Source organism: Rutilus rutilus (assembly GCF_951802725.1).
Source record: "Rutilus rutilus genome assembly, chromosome: 13".
NCBI lineage: Eukaryota > Metazoa > Chordata > Actinopteri > Cypriniformes > Leuciscidae > Rutilus > Rutilus rutilus.
In genome coordinates, this window is record NC_140218.1 from 12,927,007 (window position 1) to 12,952,037 (window position 25,031).

General features: G+C 43.3%; 1 protein-coding gene across 1 annotated transcript; it reads right to left on the bottom strand.

The window, feature by feature from the left end:
- Positions 1-872: 872 nt before the first annotated feature.
- Positions 873-8,059, bottom strand: fam43b (family with sequence similarity 43 member B). Its single transcript, XM_084427146.1, has one exon. The coding sequence runs from the start codon at positions 5,374-5,376 to the stop codon at positions 4,432-4,434; it is 945 nt and encodes a 314-aa protein (XP_084283272.1). The 5' UTR covers positions 5,377-8,059; the 3' UTR covers positions 873-4,431.
- Positions 8,060-25,031: the final 16,972 nt, after the last annotated feature.

Below are 25,031 nucleotides of genomic sequence, written 5' to 3' on the forward strand. Positions count from 1 at the left end.
CTACTGTTCGAGAGAAGAGAACGGTGCTGCTGAGGAATACAAATGCAAGTCTCTCTCTTTATCTCTCGTTTTAAACACACACACACCTAAAACAGGGCTGTCATCCTTTTTATCGCTCTCTCTCTCTCTCTCTCTCTGTATGCCTGAAAGATGGCTCATTGATCCTGTATGTCCCGGCCCAGCACACCTTGTTCCCCTCTGTGCCTCCAAAGGAAGCTATTAACACTTTCATCGAGGCTTACAGGAGAGAAGTAGCACTCTTCACTTCCATTATTCTGTCACTCACATCAAACTCACACTCACATTTTCTAACAGTTAGAGAGTTAGAGGGGAGATTACACTTTCAGAATCCCATCCCAGGGACAAAATGGTGTCCATCACATGCAGCCACTAAATGTCCAGATTAGGATGTCAATCTGTCATTTACACATAAATACTAACTTTCAAAAGTTTGAGGTCTTTATATAGCATTATACATAAGGGCTTTAAGTAAAGTGTTAGCAGGTTTTTTTTTTTTTTTTTTGTGTTACACAAAAGAGAAATTTTGTAGAAACTTTATACAGCTGTTGTTGTTTTTTTAAATCCAACACCATATTTTTATGCAACAACAGTTAATAGTGACCACGTTTGTCAAGCTCCAAAATTTGATCAGTCTGTGAGTTGTGCTCTTCATTTAGGCCTGGTTTCACAAACAGAAGATTATGCCTTAGTTCAATTAGGACATTTAAGCATTTTTAATAAACGTGCCTTAGAGAAAAACATTACTGGTGTGCATCTTAAGCTAAAAAAAAAATGGCTCTGACATATTTTAAATTATGTCAGTCCAAGCTGCTTTCAGTTAAAACAGCTCAAACATGCATTTTAGTCTGGGACTAGGCTTAAAGGTGCATTGTGTAATATTTAGGAGGATCTGTAGACAGAAATGCAATATAATATATTATATTATATACTATGACTACTATAACACACTATGTTTTCAGTGGTGTATAAAGACCTTACTTAATGAATCGTTACGTTTTTATTACCTCAGAATGAGCTACTGCATACACCGCGGGTCCCCTTACGTTGAAATGCGCCATTTTGTGCCGACATGTTTCAACTTTCAACCGTGGCCCTGAACGGACAAACTTTTTCGTCACTATGTTGTTCTACATGCAAAGAAGCTAGCTAAAGTCAGCGAATAAAACAATGACACAATGAGGAACAGGTAACAATAATATTCGCAATAACATATCGTTTTACTGAATAATAAAGTAAACATCATTTCTTAATTTATCTTCGTAAAGAAACCTCATTGCTTAACTGCCTACTCTCTGCTGTCTCAGACGACGACATCTCCTGTCGGCCAACGTAACTTTTGATGGTTGCAATTCGTAACCTCACCACTAGATGCCGCTAAAAATCACACACTGCACCTTTAAGCCTTGTCTGTGAAACCAGGGGTTTAAGTTATATATTAACTCCTTTTGTGTTCCAAAGACAAAATTACATCATACAGCATTAAATGTATTTCACAACATCAGGGGGGAAATTACAGAATTTCTTTTTGGGTAAATATTTTTATCTTTTATTCTGTCTATACATACTTTTAGACAGAAGGCAAATTCAAAGTGGTTTGCATTTGGAGTTCAATCCAGATGTAGTTTACGGTATATAAACAAAAATAATGCTTGCTTAATACAATCATGTAAAATGTGTGTTCCTCTCATAATGCACATTTCAGCTGCCATATGGACATAATTTTCTGACTGTATTTGTTATTTGACAAATATGTCTCCCTCTTTCTCTATGCCTCGTTGATGCCCCGTTAACAAAAATCCACATATTTGTCAGAACAGACAGAAATATGTGAAATTCACAGAAATTCACAATATTTCACAAAATAACAGAAATTCACAATATTACCTTTTGTAAGCTGTTTTTTTTTTTTTGTTTTTTTTTTTTTACGGCTGTCCACTCAGTCCTATTAAGTTAATTAAACAAGTTTATTATAACATGGGTGAATGAGCTGATGAGTTGAATCAGGTGTGTTTTATTAGGGAGACAAAGAAAACGTGCAGTGTTGGGGGTACGCCAGGACAGGTTTGAGAACCACTGACCTAAAGCATCCCCCACATTTCATGGACAAACCATTATTATGTTTTATTTTAAAATTATCTAAAAATTGTATCTGGTGCTGTAAACAAAATAATTAAACAACAAAAGAAACCAGATTTGTACAATTAGGGCCAGATTTACTAAAAAAGGAGTGGAAAGTTCTGCTCGTAATCTACTGACGACATCGAAATTAAAGAACACAGACACAGTCAGATCATTTCCATAATGACCAACGCAATCTACCAAGAGCCAGTAAATTGACTATAGCGCAAACCTTAGTAAATCACCTTGTATGATTATTTAAAATACTCCCATGAATTTTGCGTCTGAAAGGGAAACTCCTACAAATGCATATGCAATACGGTCAGCAGCAAAAATAACCCCTTCCAAGCCTTTTCAGTGCTAATTTTCACTGCGTGTCTTTAATAAATCCTGACAGTAATTTTTTTAACTCCAAAAGAGAGTTTGTGCTGGCACAAGCTGTTAGTAAATCTAGCCCTTAATGTAGAAAAGGTGGTGCCACAATGGGTGATTTGTGATCACCCATTGTCAAGGTGTTGCTATGCAGTTTTGAAGGTATTCTAGTTGATTGCTAGGTGGTGTCTTACTGGCTATAGAGTCAAGAATCCACCCTTGAGTCTCTAGATATGGCTTGGGTTCCTCCTTCAATCTAACTAGATGGGACTTTATCAGGAATTGCAGGTATAATCACTTAGAAAGCTAAGAATACAACTCTCCTCAAGTGACACGATTTGAGGAATAAATCATCCACACAACCCTTGCCTAAACCTGAGCAATAGCAATATTTGCCCTAGCAAGCACCACTAACGAAACCGTTCTCAAATGCACTTCAGAAAGCAGATCTTGTTATGGTGAATTGGATGCAGATCTTAGTTTTGCTTATTTATGTGCTTGTCCTTTTGTCCGATTTAATCAACTATGCACTGAGAGGCTGTTGAAGCCTCTTCTGGCTGATTTCATGTCAAGCTGAAAGCTCTGCGCTGCCTGCCCAGGTGTTTTATGCTCACATTCTCAACAATTCAATCTGCTGATTAATTGCCTCACTTTGATGGAAAAGCTAAATGCCCCTCAGCAACAGATGAAATCAGTTCCTTTCACAGCCCACTCACAAGATGTCAATGGACATTTTTTTCCTTTTCTATGAATTAAATATTTATTTAAGCAAGAAATGATCTTTTAAAATACAGCCTGAAAATCAGCAGTTTGCATTTTCAAATCCTTCAAATAAACTCAATCCGATCATCCCGAGATGAAATAAATGGAAAGCTGGGGCTCTAAGAATTCATAATTAATATAAGCAAACATTTTATTATGCAACTTCTGGCAATTTTTCACACCGACAGTGTTCCATTGTGCAGAAAAAGATGGAAGTAGTAGAAAAATGTTTTACGGTTTTCCCCCAGTTTCCAGAAGATTAAAAGGATGCACTGAAATTACAAAACACATGCCAGCGTTGACAGATGGAAGCTGCGACCTTCATGTGAACAGCATAAAAATTAGTTTTTATGACTAACACATTACACCAACACAAATTCAGCATAAATTACAAGTGCTCGTTTGTATAACCACAAGATGCATGGCTGCCATTGGTCCCGGACAAATCACAGTGTAAAATTGATACCTTTTAAAAACATTTTAAAAGGCCCATCTTAAACCTCACAGGTGATGCCTCCACTTGTTATTCATTACTGATTAGCAGAGCTGTGACGAATGGTAGCAGTAAACATGTCAAGTCAATGACTCGATTCCTAAGTTATGGTTTAATTCATTAGTGCTGCTCCCAGTGCCAATAAACCAGCTTTAACCGCATCCCATTGAAGCTGAGCCCGTTGAGAGAGGTCACCGGGGGACAGTTACGAACATCAAAAGACAGACTGGCTGTTCAAAAAGTCACATTTTAATGTTCCTTCTTATAGTCCGTCAGTCTAAAGCACTTGGCATGTACTCAAAAAAACAAACAAAGGTGGTGTGAGTAGTATGAGATGAATGCTTTATTGTCTTCGGGTGCAGTTCAAGCTTTGCTCGATGTCGGGGGTAGATAAAGGCTTTTCGGTGTAAGCTCTCAACCAACTCCAAATGATTGGTGTACCTGTGGTCCTCCTTGTATTGTGCTTGTACTGGCTCTCCCTCTCCATGCATCTCTTGGAACGCTTCTTCTGCAAGCAGCATCGTGGGTGCCAACGGTCCTTACCCCAAGTTTCGGAGGGCTGTTTCACGGTGCATCGATGGACGTACCAGACAAGACTGGGTTGGCAGGAAAGGCGACAGGACAGAGACTCAGTGGTGAAGACGCTAAACTGTATCCAAGTGACCTCACACCAGAGTGCTGATAGTCATCTGTGCTTCATCCCAGCTGGTAATCGAAACCTCGTCCAGTCTATTTACGATCTTCCCCAGATCTTTCTCCGGAAGGGGACTGGATGTGCCGGTGTTTGTCGTGGTGTTGTTGGATTGCGCATCCGCCTGTCTGTCCTCCTCCTCCTCCTCCTCTTCCTCAGTAATCGAGGAGAGCCGTGTGGCACTCCCAGGCTTTTCTGTAGGTGGCTGGTAGTGGCATTGGCCGTTTAGGAGTCTCCGAATAGGCATAAGCGGTACAATGTCTTCGCCCAACAGCTGCTGCTGGCAATGACGGAAGTCAGATTGGCGCTTAAGCCTCTTGAACTCTGTGAATGCGGACGTTGAGTTTTGGAACAGGCTGAGCGCTATCGCTCTGGCCTTTTCTGCCTTCGGCAATAGGACGGCATGGCAGCGTAGCACCACTGCTTTATTCTTCACCTGATGCCTGTAAATCCAAGCGAAAATCTTGGGTCGAAAGGGGTCAGCTGCGCAGTATGTGATGCGGTTGAGGGAATAGAGGTGGACGGGCTTCTTCTTGCCACCTCTATCCGCCCCCAAGCGGATGCCGTGCGGCCCGACGGTGAGCTTCATCTTGGCGCTCTGTTCGCCGTAGTTGCTGCGAGTCCAAATCTTGGCCACCGCCTCCTGCGTGCAGTCGTCACCTTTAGCCATGATGGTGACCGCGCTGCCCAGGTAACGCACCTTGTAGGTGGGTTCCTCTTTATTGAGCTCCACTTTCTGGCGTTTACTGTGGAAGACGCTCCCCAGCCATTGGAACGGGCAGTCAGGAACGAGGTCCGGACAGGAGTGGAGCAAAGTCGACAGCAGGGAATGGTAGGTGAGCCCGGCTCCAAGACTTTTTGGCTTGGTTTTGGACTCATTCTCCACAAGCACAAACTTACTCCTTTTCCAGGGCAGCATGATCCAGGCAGAGAGAGAGAGAAAAGGATTTAGCACTCTCCCCCAACCAGCAATGAAGAGCGTTCTGGTGTGTGTGTGTTTCTCAGAGAAGCACAGCAAAGGAAACTGCTCTGGCACTCGCTGACGAGAGACTGAAAGCAGAAAGGCTCAGCTGCTCTGTTCGCTCCTCCTTCCTCTTCCTCCTCCTCCTCCTGCATCACTGAGTGCTGATCAGCGCTGGGCTTGAAGCCTCGACGGTCCTCGTTTAACTCCTTCAAAGCCCTCACCGTCTTCTCACCCGACGGTTTCAGTGCAGACTCTGACCAGTGACCCTTAGGCAGAAGAAGAGGGTTCATCCTTATGTCAGAGTGTCCTACAGGAATACTTTGACCTGCTGGGAGTCATTTCCACCATCGGTATATACCCCCCCAGAGCCCAGCCCTAATTTAATTCATTCGTCTTCTCGGAAAATTACAGGAAATGACTGTAGTAACGACTGCAAAAGAAGAAGGTGCTAGAACACGTTAACATGGTTATTAAATGTCCAGTGCAGCAATTGCGTAGGCTGCAGAACCTGAAATGACTGAGAGAAACATATGCTTCTTGACATTTGAACATGTTCACAATTTTGCCTGAAAGGATGAATCACTTTCTTTTCAACTATAATTTCACTACAATTCCAGCAGGAGAATAAAAGCTATGCGTCACTCTTCTGCTCTAGACTTCAAATTTGTCATCACTATTCAAGTTGATTTTATATATAATTGTACTTTTTTGCATTTATAAGACTTTTTTTCCAAAGCAACTTATAAAAGGGGAACAAAAGTAATTCATCCAAGAGCCAACAATTTTCGTTATATACAATGCCAGGTTTTTTGGAAAAGAATAGGACAATTCCCTCTTTTATTAAAGATTAAGACTTTTGATAATAGCTTTTACTATTTTCTTAAATGACTAGTTCATCCAAAAATGACAAGTTATTTACTCACCCTAATGTTTTCCCAAACCTATATGACTTTCTTCCATGGAGAACAAAAAAAAAGGAAAAAAGGAATTTCATCGATCTTCTTTTTTTTTTCATGCATTCACAATGAACTGGGACTGGAGTTTCAAAAGGATGTGAAAGCAACCTTAAAAGTGTTATATAAGTAGTCGATATAACATTGTGCACCAGTTCTTAGATGCCATATGAAAATTTAAGATGTGCTATTGTTCTCGTTTGGCATGCTGATGAGTGTTGATAAAAAAAAAAAAAAAAAGGTCCAATTCCTTTTTTTGAGTCTTCTGAATTGATCGACATTACAAAACTCTGAATGATTCGATCACAAATCAAGACAGATCAGGCTCTCGAGTCCTTTCTTACTCAGTGACCTGGTCACAGTGAGCTCAGTGGAGGGAAAGGTAATCAGTGAATAGCAAATTTCCCACAGTTTCTCACACAAAGCTAATATCATTTGGCTTCAGAAGACATGAAATATGGCACACAAATTGTATGGGCCACTTTATAGAGCTTTTGAATTCTTTCTAAATTAATTTATAATTGCATGGAAAAGAGCAACTAGTATTTATTAATCTCTCCCTTTGTGCTCTACATAAGAAGAAAAAAAACATACAGATTTTGAATGAAATGACTAATTAAATATTGACACAATTGTATTTTTTGGGTGAACTAATCATATAACAAAACCGTAATGAAAGTGTTTTACAAAATGAAACTTGAATAATTTTCCTTTCCTACTGAAACCAGATTACAGTGTCACTTTTATGCAATTATTTGTTAGATGGGTTGCAGCTGATGAGCCTTTTCAATTTTCCCCTACAGTGTCTTAGTCTCAGGATCTGATTGGGCTGAAGTGTATTGGACGAGCCGTTCTGCCGGGGCAGGTCAGCAGTTATGCATTACATCGAGAAGCATTTCCATCAATCCGATAGACTGCGCAGAGGAGTGGAACTGCTCCTGTCACTCTGAGATTACTTCTCCGTTTGATGGATTGGTTCCTATTCCCAATCAGTCATTACAGAGCTGTTATAACACGCAGGGAAATTTTTGTGTTGATTTGTGTGTTAGTCATTCACAGGACAAAGGGTGGAACATATAAAGAGCATGCTGAAGCAGTTAACTGCTTAGTTGCTGACTATTTTTAAGTATTGAACCACTCATGCTTCATCGCACAATGTTTAATCCTGGGTCAAGGCAATTTTAACCCTAGGTTAAATTTTCTTACCATCATGTTGGTCAAAATCTGCACAACTCTCTTTTTCTCCTGTGGAATCTTAAAGAAAAAAAGAGTTCTTCAAAATCAAAATATCTTCTTTTGGGCTTTGTGTGCATACAGTTTTGCAACGACATGATGGTAAATGATGACAATTTTCATTTTTGAGAGAAATGTAAGCTTAGCGTTAAGTTCTGCCAGGAAGACTCAATCAGCTTGTATTAACTCACTTCTAACCAATCACGTGTTAACACTCTCAGTATAAAAGAATGGTACTTACATTCGTCTGAGTTCGCAGATACTGACGGCGCCAATTACCTCCATCCTCCCCAACCACCTCCAAGATGGTCCTTTCCCTCCATCCTCCCCACCACCACCAGGATGGTCCCTTCCTTTACCTCCAGGGGGTCGGCTGCGCCCCTGCCTTCATCTTCAGGCGGGATTTGCAGATTGCGTTACCCTCGCATTGCTTGCTAAGGACGGGGCCTACGTCAAAGACTTTATAAAATTATGCTTGCTGAGCTATTAATAAATTTACACTTGTTATATCATTTTATCTCCCGAGTCTTTCTGGTAGAACTATCCTTTTAAGCAATGTTTCACACTTGAAATTTTAAAAAGAGTGTTAGCATTGCTTTTAACCCAAAGTTAAGCCATTGTAAAGTAAAGCCCTTGTCCACCTTACAGTGCAAATCTCATGAAAAGTATATAAAGAACATATTCAGGTCATATTAGATTGCCATTACTGTCAAAAAATTTAACAACTTAATGAACATTAATTTAGGAGAAGTACAACAAATACTAACGCTTAAATACTTAAATATATATTCTTGGCCATGTTCTTGACCAGTTAAATGAGATTCACCAACTACAAGGTGCAGGAATGTAACACAGAGTTACGCAACAGACAACCAATCAAACTGCCTCAGTGCTAGACACATTACATATCCATGTGCTTTGTACAGTTGCAGAAACTTTTAGGTGTTGTTTTGAGAAACTATGTCTAGCAATGGCAAACACTCTTCTACATTTTCCGTATTTTTCTGTAGTATATTTCAGAAGACTTAAGATTTACGTGCGGACATTCACACAGATGGACAAGTGGGTATGAAAACAAGTTGAGTGTTATTCTTGTTCAATCAGTGTTATTAAACTCATAAATAAGAATGGATTATCTGGGATTGCAAATGTGTGTGCTGTTTAGGGGAATGTGTTATCAGATAATATTTATAATAAAAATTAACTTTAAATAATGCAGAGGCAGTCTCTGCAAACATTTGTACAGAAGACACTGTAAAAATTAATTGAGACACATTCTAGGATAACGCTAACCTTGAGTTATAAATGGAACTTGGTAAACAATTAATTAAATCCCATTAATGCCCGAGTCCTCACATGCCCTTGTCATAAATGGCAAAGTTTCCTCTCCCCACGTTTTTCTCCCAAAGCCTGACCCCGGAATCGCACAGCTCCATATGACAACAGTGAAACCCAACGGCACAAGCAGCAACCAACTTATATCTATTTTTATCCTTTCAAGGGAGCTGTCCTGAAGGGTAGGACACTTGTTTCAGTCCATTACGAGAGACAGCTCTTTTTGTGAGGAGTATAAATGGCAAAAGCGTTTGGTTTCCTAGAGTGGACAGTGATGTAGCCATGTAAGCAAAGGGTTGCGTGCGGCTGCCTTTATGATTTTTGACTGAAAGCGACAGAGGAATGAATCTTGCAGTGACGTTCGTACCGCCTCAACCTAATGGGGACGATATAAAGCAGGCCTGTAATTTAGAGAATATGCCCATGACAACTTGAAGATTAACTCTGAGAGGACAGGGCTGGAGCCTGCGAGTTAAAGAGGATTGATGTGCACAGTTCACACTGATGTATCTGCCATGGGCACTGTGTGTGCAAGCACCCAGCTGATGAATGAAATTGGGAAACATCTGCAGAAGGATCGACTTCAGGCAATGTTTTGATTAAATTCAATATCAGTCACAATTTAGCCTATTCCCAAAATGCTTTCTGTTCAGACTTTAGGAAAGGAAGAGCATTCGTGCAAGCTGTCCCGGATCACACATTCTGTCCAGAAACAGAAAATGGGACACCAGCTCCCCTATCCAAGTGAATGCATTATTAAAGCCTTCTGTGTGGCAGAATAGCATCTCATCTGCATATGAAAGAGGAGGGTGTGAGGGAATTAATTAACTCTGTGACTTTTACTAATGAGGAAAGAGGAGATCTAGATGAAATTAAGACTTTGGCTGTGATTTACAAGAGGGCTGTAATTTAACATGCTTATGTAACTGTAAGACTTCTGGAGACTTGTGTCTGTTCGGAAGCAAATTTCAACTTTGAAAACTGTAAAGAATATGTGCAGTAGAGCTGCATGATTATTCGTTAAAAGATCGCGATCTCTATTCAAACACACACACGATCTTTTTCCTATGACAACAATTTGGCTATGTAAACTTTTTGACAAGTACGATCATAGCGAACATTCAAATCTGCGTTGAGAGCAGTAAGTCATAGGTATGAAACAGCTTAACAAACAGTCTTTTCAACCACACAGTTTCATTATATCAGTGTTACAATAATTCAAATGATCCCAGTATAGTTCGAATATAAACACTAATGTCTATTAAGACATTATTAAATTATATTTAGATATTACACTTTGCATAACAAAATAACTTTTATGAGGACCATTTAGATTTGTTGCATTATGACATTATTAGTTACAGTTAATTTAATCCACAATTTGATTAACTGAAATATTTCTATTTCCAATTACCATAATGCAAATAAAATCTTTCTTATTTACAGTAATGCAAAAAAAATAGTTTTTTTAAATACTTAGTAATTAAATCTATTTTAAATTGTGAAGCCTAATGACTGATCTGATTAATGAATTTTATGAGCCGTTTCTTAAACCTTTCAAGTTCTTGAACAGTTCTTTATACAAATTATATTTGCTTAATTTTTCCCTTTAATTTTGGGGTCAGATGACCCATGCATTTTTCACCGATACATAAAAGAGCAATTATATTTTCATCAGAGCGATAAACCATTGCAGGTTTCCTTCAAAGTACAGTAGGGTTAAACACTAATTATCTTGTTTAATTTCGTTGGAGAATTGGGACTGTTTGTGCTGTGCCCGACAATCAACAGCGATACAGGCATCCGTTTCACAGAGAAATGAGGAGGAACATTTGTCTCCTGTGCTCATTAGACTTCTTCATCTGTGCCAACAGGGGAAAATCGCACACAGGCATTATTGCGCCGTTGCCCTCGTGATTGGAGCCGAGAGAAATGCTGCTCAGTGCTGAATGCACCACTGTTTTATTCTGTGAGCACTGAAACTGTAACTTCTTTTTGGCTCCTTTGCAGGACATCATTTATCATGAGCCATTTCCTCACATGTCCTCTCCGCAAAAAAAAAATCAATCCAATAACCCTTTCTAGACCATTTTCTTCTGCTTCTTTGTTTTAATACTAAGGCAAGCATTGCTTTCACTATTGCTCAAACATACGGTTAGGGGTTTGTTCAAATCTAAGTATTAAACACGTAACTCATCCAACAATGATCGTGGTGCACACTTGAATGATACCTCAAAACATTTCTTATCAATAAGACTTAAAGGGGTCATCGGATGCAAAATTCACTTTTATATGGTTTGCATATAAATGTGTCTTTGCAGTGTGTGACACAACCACCATACAATGAAAAAAATCCATTCACTCCTTTTTTTTATCCTCAGAAAATCTAAACACTCTCAATAATCAAACCGTTTGGATTTTCTGAGCAATACGATGTCATATTGCTCATGCTCCGCCCACGACCACTGACGGACTTTCCCGTATTAGCATATTTACGCCCTCAGACATTTGTATACTGTCTGCCAAGGCAGCATTTTACGTGTCTTGTGTCGACACCCCCCATGGAAGAGAGGGAGGGGATGAGCAGTTGCTCATTATCATTTAAAGAGACATGCACCGAAACGGGTCGCTGTGAACAGAACTGTTTTTGAGGAGGTAAAAAGGGTGTTGTTTTACACAACCATTGAGGAATTTTAACCAAAGTATGTTTCAAAATTTACATGAAGACCCTAAAGAATCATATCAGCTTGTGGAAAATGGGCATCCGATGACCCCTTTAAGATTTTCGCCTGGCATATGTTAAAACAGATGCAGTGAAATAAATATTCTGGCCAATATGATAATTACTTTCCATGCTATGACTGATAACTAATAAATAAATAGTTAAACTAAACCGAATCATTTTGCATGCCACAAGTGAAAAAAAATGACATTAGCAATTGAGCTGCACTAATTAAGTTAAAAAAGTACGTTCTCTATAGTATGCATATGGGTAGTATTTGTCACGCCTGCCAGCTGGAGTGCCTGTGATAGCCACCAGAAAGTCCTCCCCCCAAGTCCTTTGCCATTCCATCATGAACTACATTTCCCATAAACCTTTGCCTGGACTCATTATTGTGTGATTACACCCACCTGTGTGTCATTAGCTTGTTAATGTCTGTGTGTATATGAGCCCTTTGTCTTCCTCTCAATCTTCGCGAAGTCTTGCTACTGTATTTTTGAGTGCTCTCTCTTGGTTCCCTTGTCATGGTTTATGGTCTTGCCCTCATTTCCCTGTTGGCCTGTGTTTTGGACTTTGTCATTGTTTGCCTTGGTTTTGACACCCTGCCTGTTACATAGATTGTGATTTTTGGATTGCACCAATAAAGCTGCATTTCATTTTGGATCTTCACCCAAGTCTCGGAGCAGTTTGAGAGTATGAATGAAATTCGGACGTACTACATCCGCCATGTTGTCACGTGACCTACCAGCGTCAGTTGCGTCGCTTCACTTTCCATTCATAAATTCCCTCTCGTGAGATAGTGTCCATCAAATGCACACTTCAGAATCTCGGTGGAAGTAGCAGGTCATTCGGGGACTTTTCCCCTCATGTTTTTCCAATACCATTTGGACACACTACTCTTTTGGTGTACTGTTTTTCGCATATTATATAGTAGGGAAGTATTCGATTTTGGATGCAGCGCAAATCAGCATAAACACACGTCTCCTCATTTTGTTTCTACAGAACACTAAACTGTCAGGCCATTTTTGTTAAATTGTTCCCCACAGACAGCAGCCATCTAATCAAATCAGCGTCTGCTGTCCTTAATAAGCCAATACAGTGTCATGTACCAAAGGCTTTAGGCAGAACGAAGGGGAAAAGGGGTCGATCTCATAGATGTGTGATTTATGGCCGAACACAAGGTCTGTGGACTGCTCGCTGTAAAGAATGAGCTGGCCTGATAAGAGTGAACACTCTCCTCAAGAAACTGGAGCCAGCGCCAAGAGCCGAGCAATACCTGCAACTAAACAAAGACGTACTCAACGAATATAAAGCAGCCGAAGAGGGTTGTATCATTTTATGATTCACTTGTTCTTTTCTCCATGGAATTGCCATTTCATTATGAAATGTCTAAGAGGTGTTATGTAAGAGATATATTACATGGCTACATTGCAAATAAATTAAAATGTGATCAATTAGACTTGGTTGAGCAGCCCAACTAAGTGGCCTTAGTGTATGGTTTGCTGCAATGGTCTAATGAAGGCCGTAGACCATATCTTAATGCAATGTTTGACTGAACTCAGCTGTTTTGATGATGCATAATGCAGCATAATTTCTGCCCCCTAACTTCCTCTCCATCAGCAGTACATAGGAACTTAAATGAAAAACAAATATTAAACAGCGTTGCGTATTAGGACACAAAATGTCAAAGAAGTTGGCCTGATTCAGCCTTTTTTGCATATTCATTATGTAAGGCTACGAATGCAAATGAGGCTCTCTGCTGAAGTTTGTAGAGAGCGGAAATTAGCATTACAGTGATGCCGGCCGGTGCCAAAAAGAATCATTATTCATCCTTTGAGGAGGCTCTCCAATCACATCATGGCTCACGATAAATGGCAAAACTTTAAGTACCAATGATGGATGTTGGTCGTCATTCAGTTTTTGGGTGACAATGCAGGACAAAGAATGCATAAAGTATAAAATGCTAAAATGATCTAATGCGTCTACTACTCATTTTCTACATAGTTTTGACAGTTAATCATGTCTGATTTCTAAGAAACTTGGTCATGATGCATTACAGTGCTGAAGTGTTTCATTATTTAGTGTGGGATTTTGCAACAGACAGCAAAATGGTATTGTGAAAAATAACCATTTATTAGTAGAGTACAGATTTTGTGCTGTAGTGCAAGACTTAACAATATTTTTATTGTATTTCTATTGATTGAAACAGTACACTCTCAGAAAAAAAGGTACAAAAGCTGTCATTGGGGCAGCTTCGGTACTGTCCCAGTGACAGCTTTTGTACCTTTTTTTCTGAGAGTGTATGGTATATTGTTTCAAATACAATTTTATATACAGGTATATATATATATATATATATATATATATATATATATATATATATATATATATGAACAGTATTTATTTGAAATAGAAACCTTTAGTAACATTATAAATGTCTTTACTGTAACTTCTGATCAATGTAATGCATCCTTGCTGAATAAAATGTGCAAACTAGGCCACACATCATGTAGCATTTTGGCTCCTAAAAATTATGAACAAACAAACACAATGGTGCACAAAACTTTTCAGAGAGAACGCAAAAAACATAAAAATATTTTTTTCCCTCCCATGTCCCATATTTTTTCCATCTCCATGTCCCTTTAGGGGCTCCGGACAAATGTCCTGTTTAGAATCATCATGTGAATACAGTCAATCTGGAAACATTCTGTAATTTTAGTTTAAAGCAGGAGTGTGTGAGATGTACAGTACATCAGCATCCCTGCACACCTTCATCTATGCGCTCTACGGCACTAATGCAGACACATCTGGTATCCAGCACTTCCCGTTTGTTGCCCGCCTGCCCATCTGTCAACACTTTTTCTAATCCATGCTTGAGTGGGCACTGTGTTTCTCTTGTCTGAGTCTCTTCAGGGGTAAGGAACGGCAAACCACACAAACAGTTTGCTCGTTCCCTCAACAAGGTGAGTAATGTTAAAGCTGAGGCCTGAGGCGGGAGCTCTGGTGAGTCAGCTGTTGTTGTGGAAAGGACATTTCTCCCATGTTTCTCTGCTTGATGATCGCATTAGTCAGCCATCACTGAACAACACATCACTTTCTGTCAGGTGAACAACCCCTCTTGATTAAGTGATTGGTGTTTTTGAGGAACTTATTAAAGGTCTCTGAATGGCCTGACAAACTCACTCTACTGTATTTTAGACCTCTCCTCTCAAATGCTATAGTTATAATTCTTGCAAAACAACACTGGGAGATGATATTCAAGATTATTTGATGTTTCATAACGCAAACCCATAAACCCATCAAACTACCGCAATAATTCATCCAAACCACTGAAAGTCCCACTGTAGTCAATAATTTTTTCCTTGAAAAAAACGTTACCTTAAAATACCTTGAATGTAACTAAACCCTTACCTCATTTAGTATACGCAGTTCTATAAATATGCAAATGAGCCCCGCCTCCACTCACTCACCAGCTCAGAGATCCACTTGTTGACGGTCACACGTTGATCTGCTTGGTTAGGATCAAGGTGGTTTGTGACTTCAGAAACACCAGCGATTTCAAACCGTGTTTTTGTCTTTGGTTCGCTGCAGTTTTAAGGAGAAAATATTCAGCAATGGTTTTGATTTATGAATTTGCACATGGTTTGTCTTAAAGCATATCAAAAACACCACATAGACATATAAACAACATTTAAAAGCTGGATTTTCATACAGACTCCATTCATGTTGAAGATAACTGATTGTAAATAAGAGATTACTGCTTTTTTTTGACACAATAACTAAATGATCATTAGACTACAACAATAAAAACATAATCAGCATTATATTCTTTATAAACATTAATAATAATAGCTAAATAACAACTAGATTACAACAATAAAAACATAACCTGCATTATATTATTTATTAATGTTGATATTTTTATTATTAATAATCATAATAAAAATATTTTCTTGCAATCTAAATGTTTAAAAATGTACTTTCATCTTTGTATTGGGCTTTGTCTCACTGTTAAACTACACATGTATCACTTCAAAACGAATGGCTATTATTTAAAAGGTTTTGTAACTATCCAAACAACATGTTAAAAAAATTACTTTACCTGTGATTATAAGAGTTGGGTGATTTTCTCTAAAACCCCTCCAAATGGTGCCAATAAAACTGATATTCGATCACCAGCAGCCGATTAAGATGAAAAGTGTAGATATCTAAAAAAAAAAAAAAAATCTCTAATGTAAATGTTATACTTGAAAATCACATCACTTTCTGTCAGGTGAACAACCCCTCTTGATTAAGTGATTGGTGTTTTTGAGGAACTTATTAAAGGTCTCTGAATGGCCTGACAAACTCACTCTACTGTATTTTAGACCTCTCCTCTCAAATGCTATATTTATAATTCTTGCACAACAACACTGGGATGATATTCAAGATTATTTGATGTTTCATAACGCAAACCCATAAACCCATCAAACTACTGCAATAATTCATCCAAACCACTGAAAGTCCCCCTGTAGTCAATAATTTTTAGGGTTTTCAAATGGTGTTTTCTTACCTCAAACATTATGCTGGTGAATCTCGATGAGCCGTCAGTGGTTGCTGCGGCAACCCTGGTTGATGTGGTCGTGCTCGTACGAGCGTGTGCGCACCGAGAACGAGCATGAGACTGGCTGCAGTTCCTCTAACGGCCACTGGTGTCAGTAACTGTTAGAAATTTCAGAACCTACGCAATGCTCCTTTAATATAGTTAATTATAAAAGTTTTGCGTAAAATTCTGAGATTGCATTTGACTGTTTTTATTCATTTTGAGGAATACTGAATGTTTTTGTTCAAGTGAGATGAGTAAATGCATGTTCACATTTAGTCTAGAACTAAAATAACCATCATGTTCACACAGCACACACAGCGAACACAACACCTACTCACTTTATTTCTCTCAACATGAGGACAGGAGAGCTGTCAGTCATTAAATGTGAAAAAGTAACTAGCGTTACTTATTTGAAAAAGTAACTTAGATATTTTGTTGTAAATTGAAAAAGTAATGCATTACTTTAGTTACTTGAAAAAGTAATCTGATTACATACCTCAAGTTACTTGTAATGAGGTACCCCACATTCTAGATAACACTTAACCGTGGTAAAATCATGGCAGCATGAGGTCTCAACATGGACCTAGCATATAATTTATCATTTAATTCTTGGTAAAAAGTTAGCCTGTTGTATGCTAAGTTCTCTTACGAGAGGTCTCTCGTACTGCGTAAGATATCTTACGCTAGGGGAAAATCCTTTTTCCGCGAGATATTGAAGCCAAAAATTATCCTTAATTTTGTAATAATGCAAAACGCGTTGCGGCAGCATGCAGACATAGGCGAGACAGCTCGCGCGCCTATTGGCTGCTCTGCGGCAACTGCAGCAGCCTATCGAGCGAGGCCTGGCGTGACGCCAGACCCAATCAGGGCACTTCGCGCCCGCTGCGTCACGTCCCGCCGAAATGGGCGTGGTCTAGGCCTATAAATACCGCTCGCAGGCAGCTATTATCTGGTTTTTTTCATCCTTCAAGCGAAGCACACGCATCGCTGGAGCCGGAGAAGAAGCCGCGCCGTCTGAGAGAGAGCACCTTCAGCGGGACGAGTCACTGAAGTCGCTGGCCGCGCCGCCTTCCTGCCTTCCTGCTGCGCTTTCCGGCGCTTATATCCTTCCCTTTATTACACTGTACTTTTGTGTGTGTGTGTCGCCGCCGCGACACACATTCTAAAAGAGCTAGCGTCTTTTTAAAGATGCCTTCCTGCGGCTCGTGCAGAGCCACACTCAGCGACGGGGACCGCCACGTGGTTTGCGTTTCCTGCCTGGGTGAGGAACATGCAGTTCTCGCGCTCACTGACGGCGGCTGCCCTCACTGCGAGCTGATGGCAATGGCGACTCTGAGGACTCGCCTAGCCTTCTTCACCGAGACTGCTCCCCCGCCCGCCGCGGCGTCGCGCCGTAAAAAGCGCCGTGCTCAGAGGGCCCCGGAACCCTCCCTCAGCCGCCAAAGCTCGCCGGTTCGCCCGCTTGCTTCCCCGGCTTCGTCAGCCTCGCTTCCTGACGGACAGCGGCCGCCGTCTGCCGCCGCTTCCGTTGACATCGTGGATGAGGAAGCCCTGCTGGGAGAGGATGATTCCTGCTCTATCCTGGCGTCAGGCAGTGAGGATTGGGCGGGCTCTGAGGACCCCGCGCCCCCTGCCCGCATGTCTTCAGGCAAGAGAGACGGAGCTCATGCGAGTACTCGCACAGGCCGCGGCGAGCCTCGGCCTCGAGTGGTCTTCGCCTGAGCAGCCCGCTCACAACCGGCTGGATGGATTTTTCCTGCCTGGGGAGCGCGCTTCGCCTGCGTCCAGACCGGCGCCTTTTCTTCCTGAGTTACACGAAGAAGTCGCCAAGTCCTGGAACTATTCGGCTAGAGTGCGTCCTGCTGTTTCTTTGGCATTCTCCGCTGTTGACGATGCCAAGAACAAAGGATACCTTTCGCTGCCGCCGGTCGAAGAGGCGATAGCGGCCCACTTATGCCCGCCCTCTGCTGGACGGCGTGCTAAGTCGGCCCTACCCTCTAAAGCTTGCCGCACGACGTCAAGCCTGCTCCGCCGCGCTTTCTCCACCTGCCGGGCAAGCTGCGTCAGCGCTGCACACCATGGCAACGCTTCAGATCTTCCAGGCCGATCTCCTCCGTAAGCTGGATGAGGAAGGGCCTGACGCGATCTGCGTGCCGGACTTAAGGAGTGCCACGGACCTCGCTCTCCGTGCTACTAAGTCTGCAGCGCAAGCCATTGGACGGAATATGGCCTCTCTCACCGTGACTGAGAGACATCTTTGGCTGACGCTCTCGGAAATGGCCGAGTCTGAGCGCACCGCGTTCCTCGACGCCCCGCTTTCCGCCACAGGCCTCTTTGGATCCTCCGTCAAGGATTTCGCGGAGAGATTCGCAGAGGTACAGAAAGCGTCACAGGCTATGAAGCACTTCCTCCCGAAGCGCTCCAGCTCTGCAGCAGGCCGTGCGAAACCGTCTGCTCAGAGCTCACAGCCACAGCCACCGTCCACTGCCTCCACTTCACAGCGCCGCCAGGCCCGAAGCGCGAGACCGCGCTCCCGCTCATCCGGTCGCCGCCCCGCTGTACGTGGCCCGCGACCTAGGATTACGGTGAAGCCCGAGGCCCCGAAGTCGTCCTAGCACAGCTAGGAAAACGACGGTGTTTAAGTCCCGCTGCGGCCAGACTCACACCAAAGCTATTCGCTCGTCCAGTTCCAGCAAATGTGACTGTTCCAGTGTTTTCTGCAGCCAACAAGTCGGTTCTGTCACCCGCTTGCCTGCACACAAATGCCGTTTTCACGGCTACCCAGATAAATCCCCAAAAGAGTGTATTTTCTGGTGTCCCGGCCACGGCCGATGGTGTTTCATGTGTAGTAAGAATGCCCACTGCCCAGTGCCCATCCCTACACACAAGCACAGCCTGTCACACAGGGCTCGCGCACATAAAACCGACTCAGATCGGTTGCGCTTCAAACATGGTGAATGTGCCCACTACCCAGTGCCCACTAACACCGCGTTGTGCATGTCTCACGGTTTCTGTAAAAACGAAACCAACGTGCACTCGCTTCACGCAAGCGAACGATGTTTTCGGTGTGATAAATGTGCCCGCTGTCCCGCGCCCACATCCACACATAGACATGACAGTTCCCACGGGAACCGCCCAGCCCTCCCCCTCGCGGCTGACCACCGCAGAGGAGTCGAGCGCGGGCAATCTGCCCGCTGTTATCAGCGCGCCCCATGCCTCAAATGTCACGAGCGCGATGCTTGTGTTGCAGCACGCCGAAGCCTCTCCATCGCTGAGCGAGCGGAGCGCGCTTCGTATTCAACCCCTAGCTATCCATGCAGACGCATGGGCAAAGCTGCCCGGGGTTTCGAAGTGGGTGCTGAACATTATAAAAAGAGGCTATTCGCTGCAGTTTCGCCGACGCCCTCGCCGCTATGTGGCGCGCGTCGAGACCACGGTAAAAACAGAAGTAGCACATTTACTTCGAGCCGAAGTGACGAAACTATTGAGCAAAGGGGCCATAGAGCCTCTCTCTCAAGTTCAGAGCGAAGGAGGGCTATACAGCAGATACTTCCTGGTACCGAAAAAAGACGGGGGTCTCAGACCCATACTAGATCTAAGGCAACTGAACAAAGTGCTTGTGAAGCGACAGTTCAGGATGCTCACGACCAGACAAATCCTTGTGCAGATTCGCCAAGGAGATTGGTTTGTGTCAATAGATCTGAAAGACGCGTATTTTCAAATACAGATAGCGTCACGTCACAGGCGATATTTGAGATTCGCCTTCGAGGGCCAGGCATATCAGTACACAGTCCTGCCATTCGGTTTGTCCCTGGCACCCCGTACATTTACGAAGTGCATGGACGCGGCGCTCGCACCCCTCAGAATGAGAGGCATACGAGTGCTGAACTATTTGGACGATTGGCTGATTCTAGCGCAATCTCGCGCAGTGCTCATAGAACACACGACCATTTTACTCGATCACCTCGAGGATTTGGGTCTCAGTGTCAATTGGGCGAAGAGCTCTCTGTTACCCAGTCAGAAGATATCTTTCCTGGGCACAGAATTGGACTCGCTGTCCATGATAGCGCGACTATCACCACAGCGCGCGGTAGACATTCGACGCACAGCGAACGCGTTTCGCTGCGGCGCGTCTGTCCCGCTCAAGAAATTTCAGAAGATGCTAGGTCTCATGGCCTCAGCATCGTCAGTGCTCCAGCTGGGCCTGCTCCGCATGCGCCCGCTGCAGTTTTGGCTGAAAGCGCGAGTCCCACGCAGAGCGTGGGCATCCGGTTCGCTTCGCCTCAGGGTCAATCAGAAGTGCGTCACAGCTCTGAAACCTTGGAGAGCGAACGACTGGTACCAATTAGGTGTAAGCCTGGGGACTTCCTCGAGGGTGAAAGTGGTGTCCACGGACGAGTCCACCTCGGGATGGGGAGCGCTGCTCGAGGGCAGACCGTTCTTCGGCCAGTGGTCGGAACGGGAGAAGCTCCTGCACATAAACTGCCTCGAAATGCTGGCAGTAGACAACGCGCTGACGCGTTTTTGTCCCCAGATAAAAGGACGCCACGTCTTGGTCCGTTCGGACAACATGTCTGTGGTGTCCTACATAAATCGCCAGGGCGGCCTCAGGTCTAAGAACCTGTACAGGCTGGCAGAACGCCTCCTGGTATGGGCTCAGTGCAACCTGCGCTCGCTCAGAGCAGCGCACGTGCCAGGGCTCCTGAACATAGGACCGGACAGACTGTCCAGGAACAATGTTCCGGCAGGCGAGTGGTCTCTACACCCACAGACAGTCCAACTGCTGTGGAAGAAATTCGGCAGAGCGGAAGTAGACCTGTTTGCGTCTCAAGAAAACGCTCACTGTCAGGAATTTTTCTCAAAGAGCAGGAGCGCGCTGGCCCATGTGTGGCCCCGCCGCCCGCTCTATGCTTTTCCCCCCGTCTCTCTCCTGCCTCAGGTGATAGAACGGATCAGGGAAGAAGGATGCTCAGTACTGCTGGTGGCACCGTTCTGGAAAAACCAACCTTGGTTCCCAGTCGTGATGCAGTTAGCAAGTACTGCCCCGTGGCCAGTACCAGTGAGGAGAGACCTCCTCTCACAGGCCCACGGTTCGATCTGGCATCCTCACCCGGAACTGTGGTCCCTTCATGTCTGGGCCATCAACGGGTACATGTTGGACTCCCTGAAGGAGTATTAAACACGATCACGCAGGCTAGAGCTCCGTCTACGAGACGACTCTATTCCTCGAAATGGTCAGTGTTTTCGGGCTGGTGCACAGCCCGTGGTGTGTCACCCACAGACTGTTGTGTGGCGGAGGTGCTTTCCTTCCTACAAGAGCTGTTGGATGGGGGCAGGGCCCCCTCCACGCTCAAAGTTTATGTGGCGGCTATAGCAGCGTTCTCAGAAACAACGCTTGGTCAGTCAATAGGAAGGAACGATTTAGTCATCCGCTTCCTTAGAGGGGCTAAGAGACTGAATCCTCCCAGACCTCCCTCAGTCCCCGTATGGGACCTTTCTACGGTTCTGGAAGCCATGAAAGGTGCGCCATTTGAGCCTTTACAGTCAATCGATTTGAAACACCTGTCTTTCAAGACAGTGTTTTTGCTGGCTCTCGCTTCGGTGAAGCGCATAGGGGATCTGCACGCGCTCTCTGTGAGCGCGGCGTGCATGGAGTTTGGGCCTAATGACTCAAAAGTTATACTCAAACCTAAGCACGGTTATGTTCCGAAATCCCTCAACACACCGTTTAGGGCGCAGGTTATCTCCCTGTCAGCCCTACCGGTCCCTGATGAGGAAAGAGACGCGAGCCTCCTCTGCCCAGTCAGGGCATTACGAGCTTATGTGTCTCGCTCGTCTGGTTTCAGACAGACGGAGCAGCTCTTTGTTTCGTTTAGCGGACGTTCTAAGGGACTAGCCGCGTCGAAACAGAGCCTATCCAGATGGATAGTTGATGCTATAGCGCTGGCATACGCCTCCAAGGGCATGCAGTGCCCGTTGGGTGTCAGAGCGCACTCCACGAGAGGCATGGCCTCTTCGTGGGCCTGGTCAAGTGGGATTGCCTTGCAAGATATTTGTATGGCGGCAGGCTGGGCCTCCCCGTCTACATTTATAATGTTTTATAGCCTAGAGGTTCCCGCCCTGCAGGCCAGGCTGCTGTCGGTCTAAGTTTACCAGTATTGTCTGACCTGATGCGATCAGCTCAGAATGCTGCGTCTACTGAGCACAGCTCAATGTTCGACAGTAAAAAAGTAGCAGCACGAGATGTGCCTGGGCAAACTGTGTAAGACCCACATTCCCCCATCAGTTCAGGCCGTACCCCGCCCTGTCTGTATGATGAAATTCGCGTCTCAGCGACGCTACCATATGTGGAAGAGTGCGGCTTCGCCCCTCCCTCTTCCTGGACTCCCTGTGAGTTCCCTGAGTGATTGTGCACTATATGTACCCCGGGCTTTCGCCCTTGGGTCTTTGGTGTCAGATCTCAGCATGCACGGCGTTTTGCATTGGGTCCCCTAGCGTAAGATATCTTACGCAGTACGAGAGACCTCTCGTAAGAGAACGTACTCGGTTACTAACGTAACCTCGGTTCTCTCTAGAAGAGGGAACGAGTACTGCGTATCTTGCGGTGCATGCACACGCTCTGGTTGCTTCGATGATGAAAAACCAGATAATAGCTGCCTGCGAGCGGTATTTATAGGCCTAGACCACGCCCATTTCGGCGGGACGTGACGCAGCGGGCGCGAAGTGCCCTGATTGGGTCTGGCGTCACGCCAGGCCTCGCTCGATAGGCTGCTGCAGTTGCCGCAGAGCAGCCAATAGGCGCGCGAGCTGTCTCGCCTATGTCTGCATGCTGCCGCAACGCATTTTGCATTATTACAAAATTAAGGATAATTTTTGGCTTCAATATCTCGCGGAAAAAGGATTTTCCCCTAGCGTAAGATATCTTACGCAGTACTCGTTCCCTCTTCTAGAGAGAACCGAGGTTACGTTAGTAACCGAGTACGTTTTTCTGTTATCATATTCTGCAGGTGATCTTACACAAAAATCATCCCACCAGCACGATAATTTTTTTTATTGCAAGCAGTTGCAAACATTCTAAAGCAAAACAAATTTCCTTTTCTATTGTGCACAGCTCATCAATCATCAAGCCGCTTTTAACTGTCATCATTAAATCATCTGTCTTAAGTTTAATGATCTATATAGAGCCTGTTTTACACCCTGTGGGACATCATTATGATCTTCCTTGGAGAAAAGTTTATTAATATTCAAATAGGCTTTTCATCAACAAGAGCTGCTGGGTTTTTATCCCATGAATTAGTGCGAATAAGAGCGAACTGTGCATTTGTGGTGCTGAAGATGAGATTGAGAGTTCTTTATGAATGGATCATCCAGTATGTAACTCTGATGAATAGTTATTTACTGAATCTCTGTGGCTGTCAGTTTTTGTAATGCAAATTCACATAGAGCTTCATGCTGTTGACTTTTGGCAAAGGTCTTGCAGTTTATTAATGATGCAGTCATGCTGTTTCTTTCAGAAGACTGAATTACATGTTTGCAATAACTCAATGGCCCATTGTTGATGGAGAATATGAATATTAGTTATTTGTCTGGGTTTTCTCCGAGCATGTCTCAACACTGACATCTACAGTAATACAGCCAGGTTTGCAGTGTCATCAGAGGCAAGCGGAACACAGTTAAAGGGATACTCCACTTTTTTCGGAAATATGCTCATTTTACATCTCCCCCAGAGTTAAACAGTTGAGTTTTACCGTTTTAGAATCCATTCAGCCGAACTCCGGGTCTGACGGTACCACTTTTAGCATAGCTTAGCATAGATCATTGATTCTGATGAGTCCAGTAGCATTTCTTTCAAAATGACCAAAGAGTTTCAATATTTTTCCTATTTAAACCTTGACTCTTCTGTAGTTAAACCGTGTACTAAGATCGACGGAAAATGAAAAGTTGCGATTTTCTAAGCCTATATGACTAGGAACTACTCTCATTCCAGCGTAATAATCAAGGAACTGTGCGGCTGTACCATGAGTGCAGCAGGCGTAATGATATGACGCAGCGCCTGAAAATAGGTCTAATAGGTTAGACAAACTTAGTCCCGGTCACGTTGGAAGAAGTTACCGAGCTGGGGACTATTTTCAGGCGCTGCGTCATATCATTACGCCTGCTGCACCCATGGTACAGCCACATAGTTCCTTGATTATTACGCTGGAATGAGAGTAGTTCCTAGTCATATAGGCTTAGAAAATCGCAACTTTTCATTTTCCGTCGATCTTAGTACACGGTTTAACTACAGAAGAGTCAAGTTTTAAATAGGAAAAATATTGAAACTCTTTGGTCATTTTGAAAGAAATGCTACTGGACTCGTCTGAATCAATGATCTGTGCTAAGCTATGCTAAAAGTGGTACCGTCAGACCCGGAGTTCGGCTGAATGGATTCTAAAACGGTAAAACTCAACTGTTTAACTCTGGGGGAGTTGTAAAATGAGCTTATTTCCGAAAAAAGTGGAGTATCCCTTTAAAGGGATAGTTCACCCAAAACAATTCTGTCATCATTTACTCACCAGTCTCACCCTCAAGTTGCCTCCAAACCTGTATGAATTTCTTTCTTCTGGTGAAAATAGTATAGGGGATAATACTATGGAAGACAATGAGGCCCGTCAACTGTTTGGTCACCAACATGCTTCAAAATATTTTCAAAATAAAGAAAGAAATTCATACAGGTTTGGAACAATAAAAACATATGGGTGAATAAATAATGACAGAATTTTCATTTTTGGGTGACTGACTG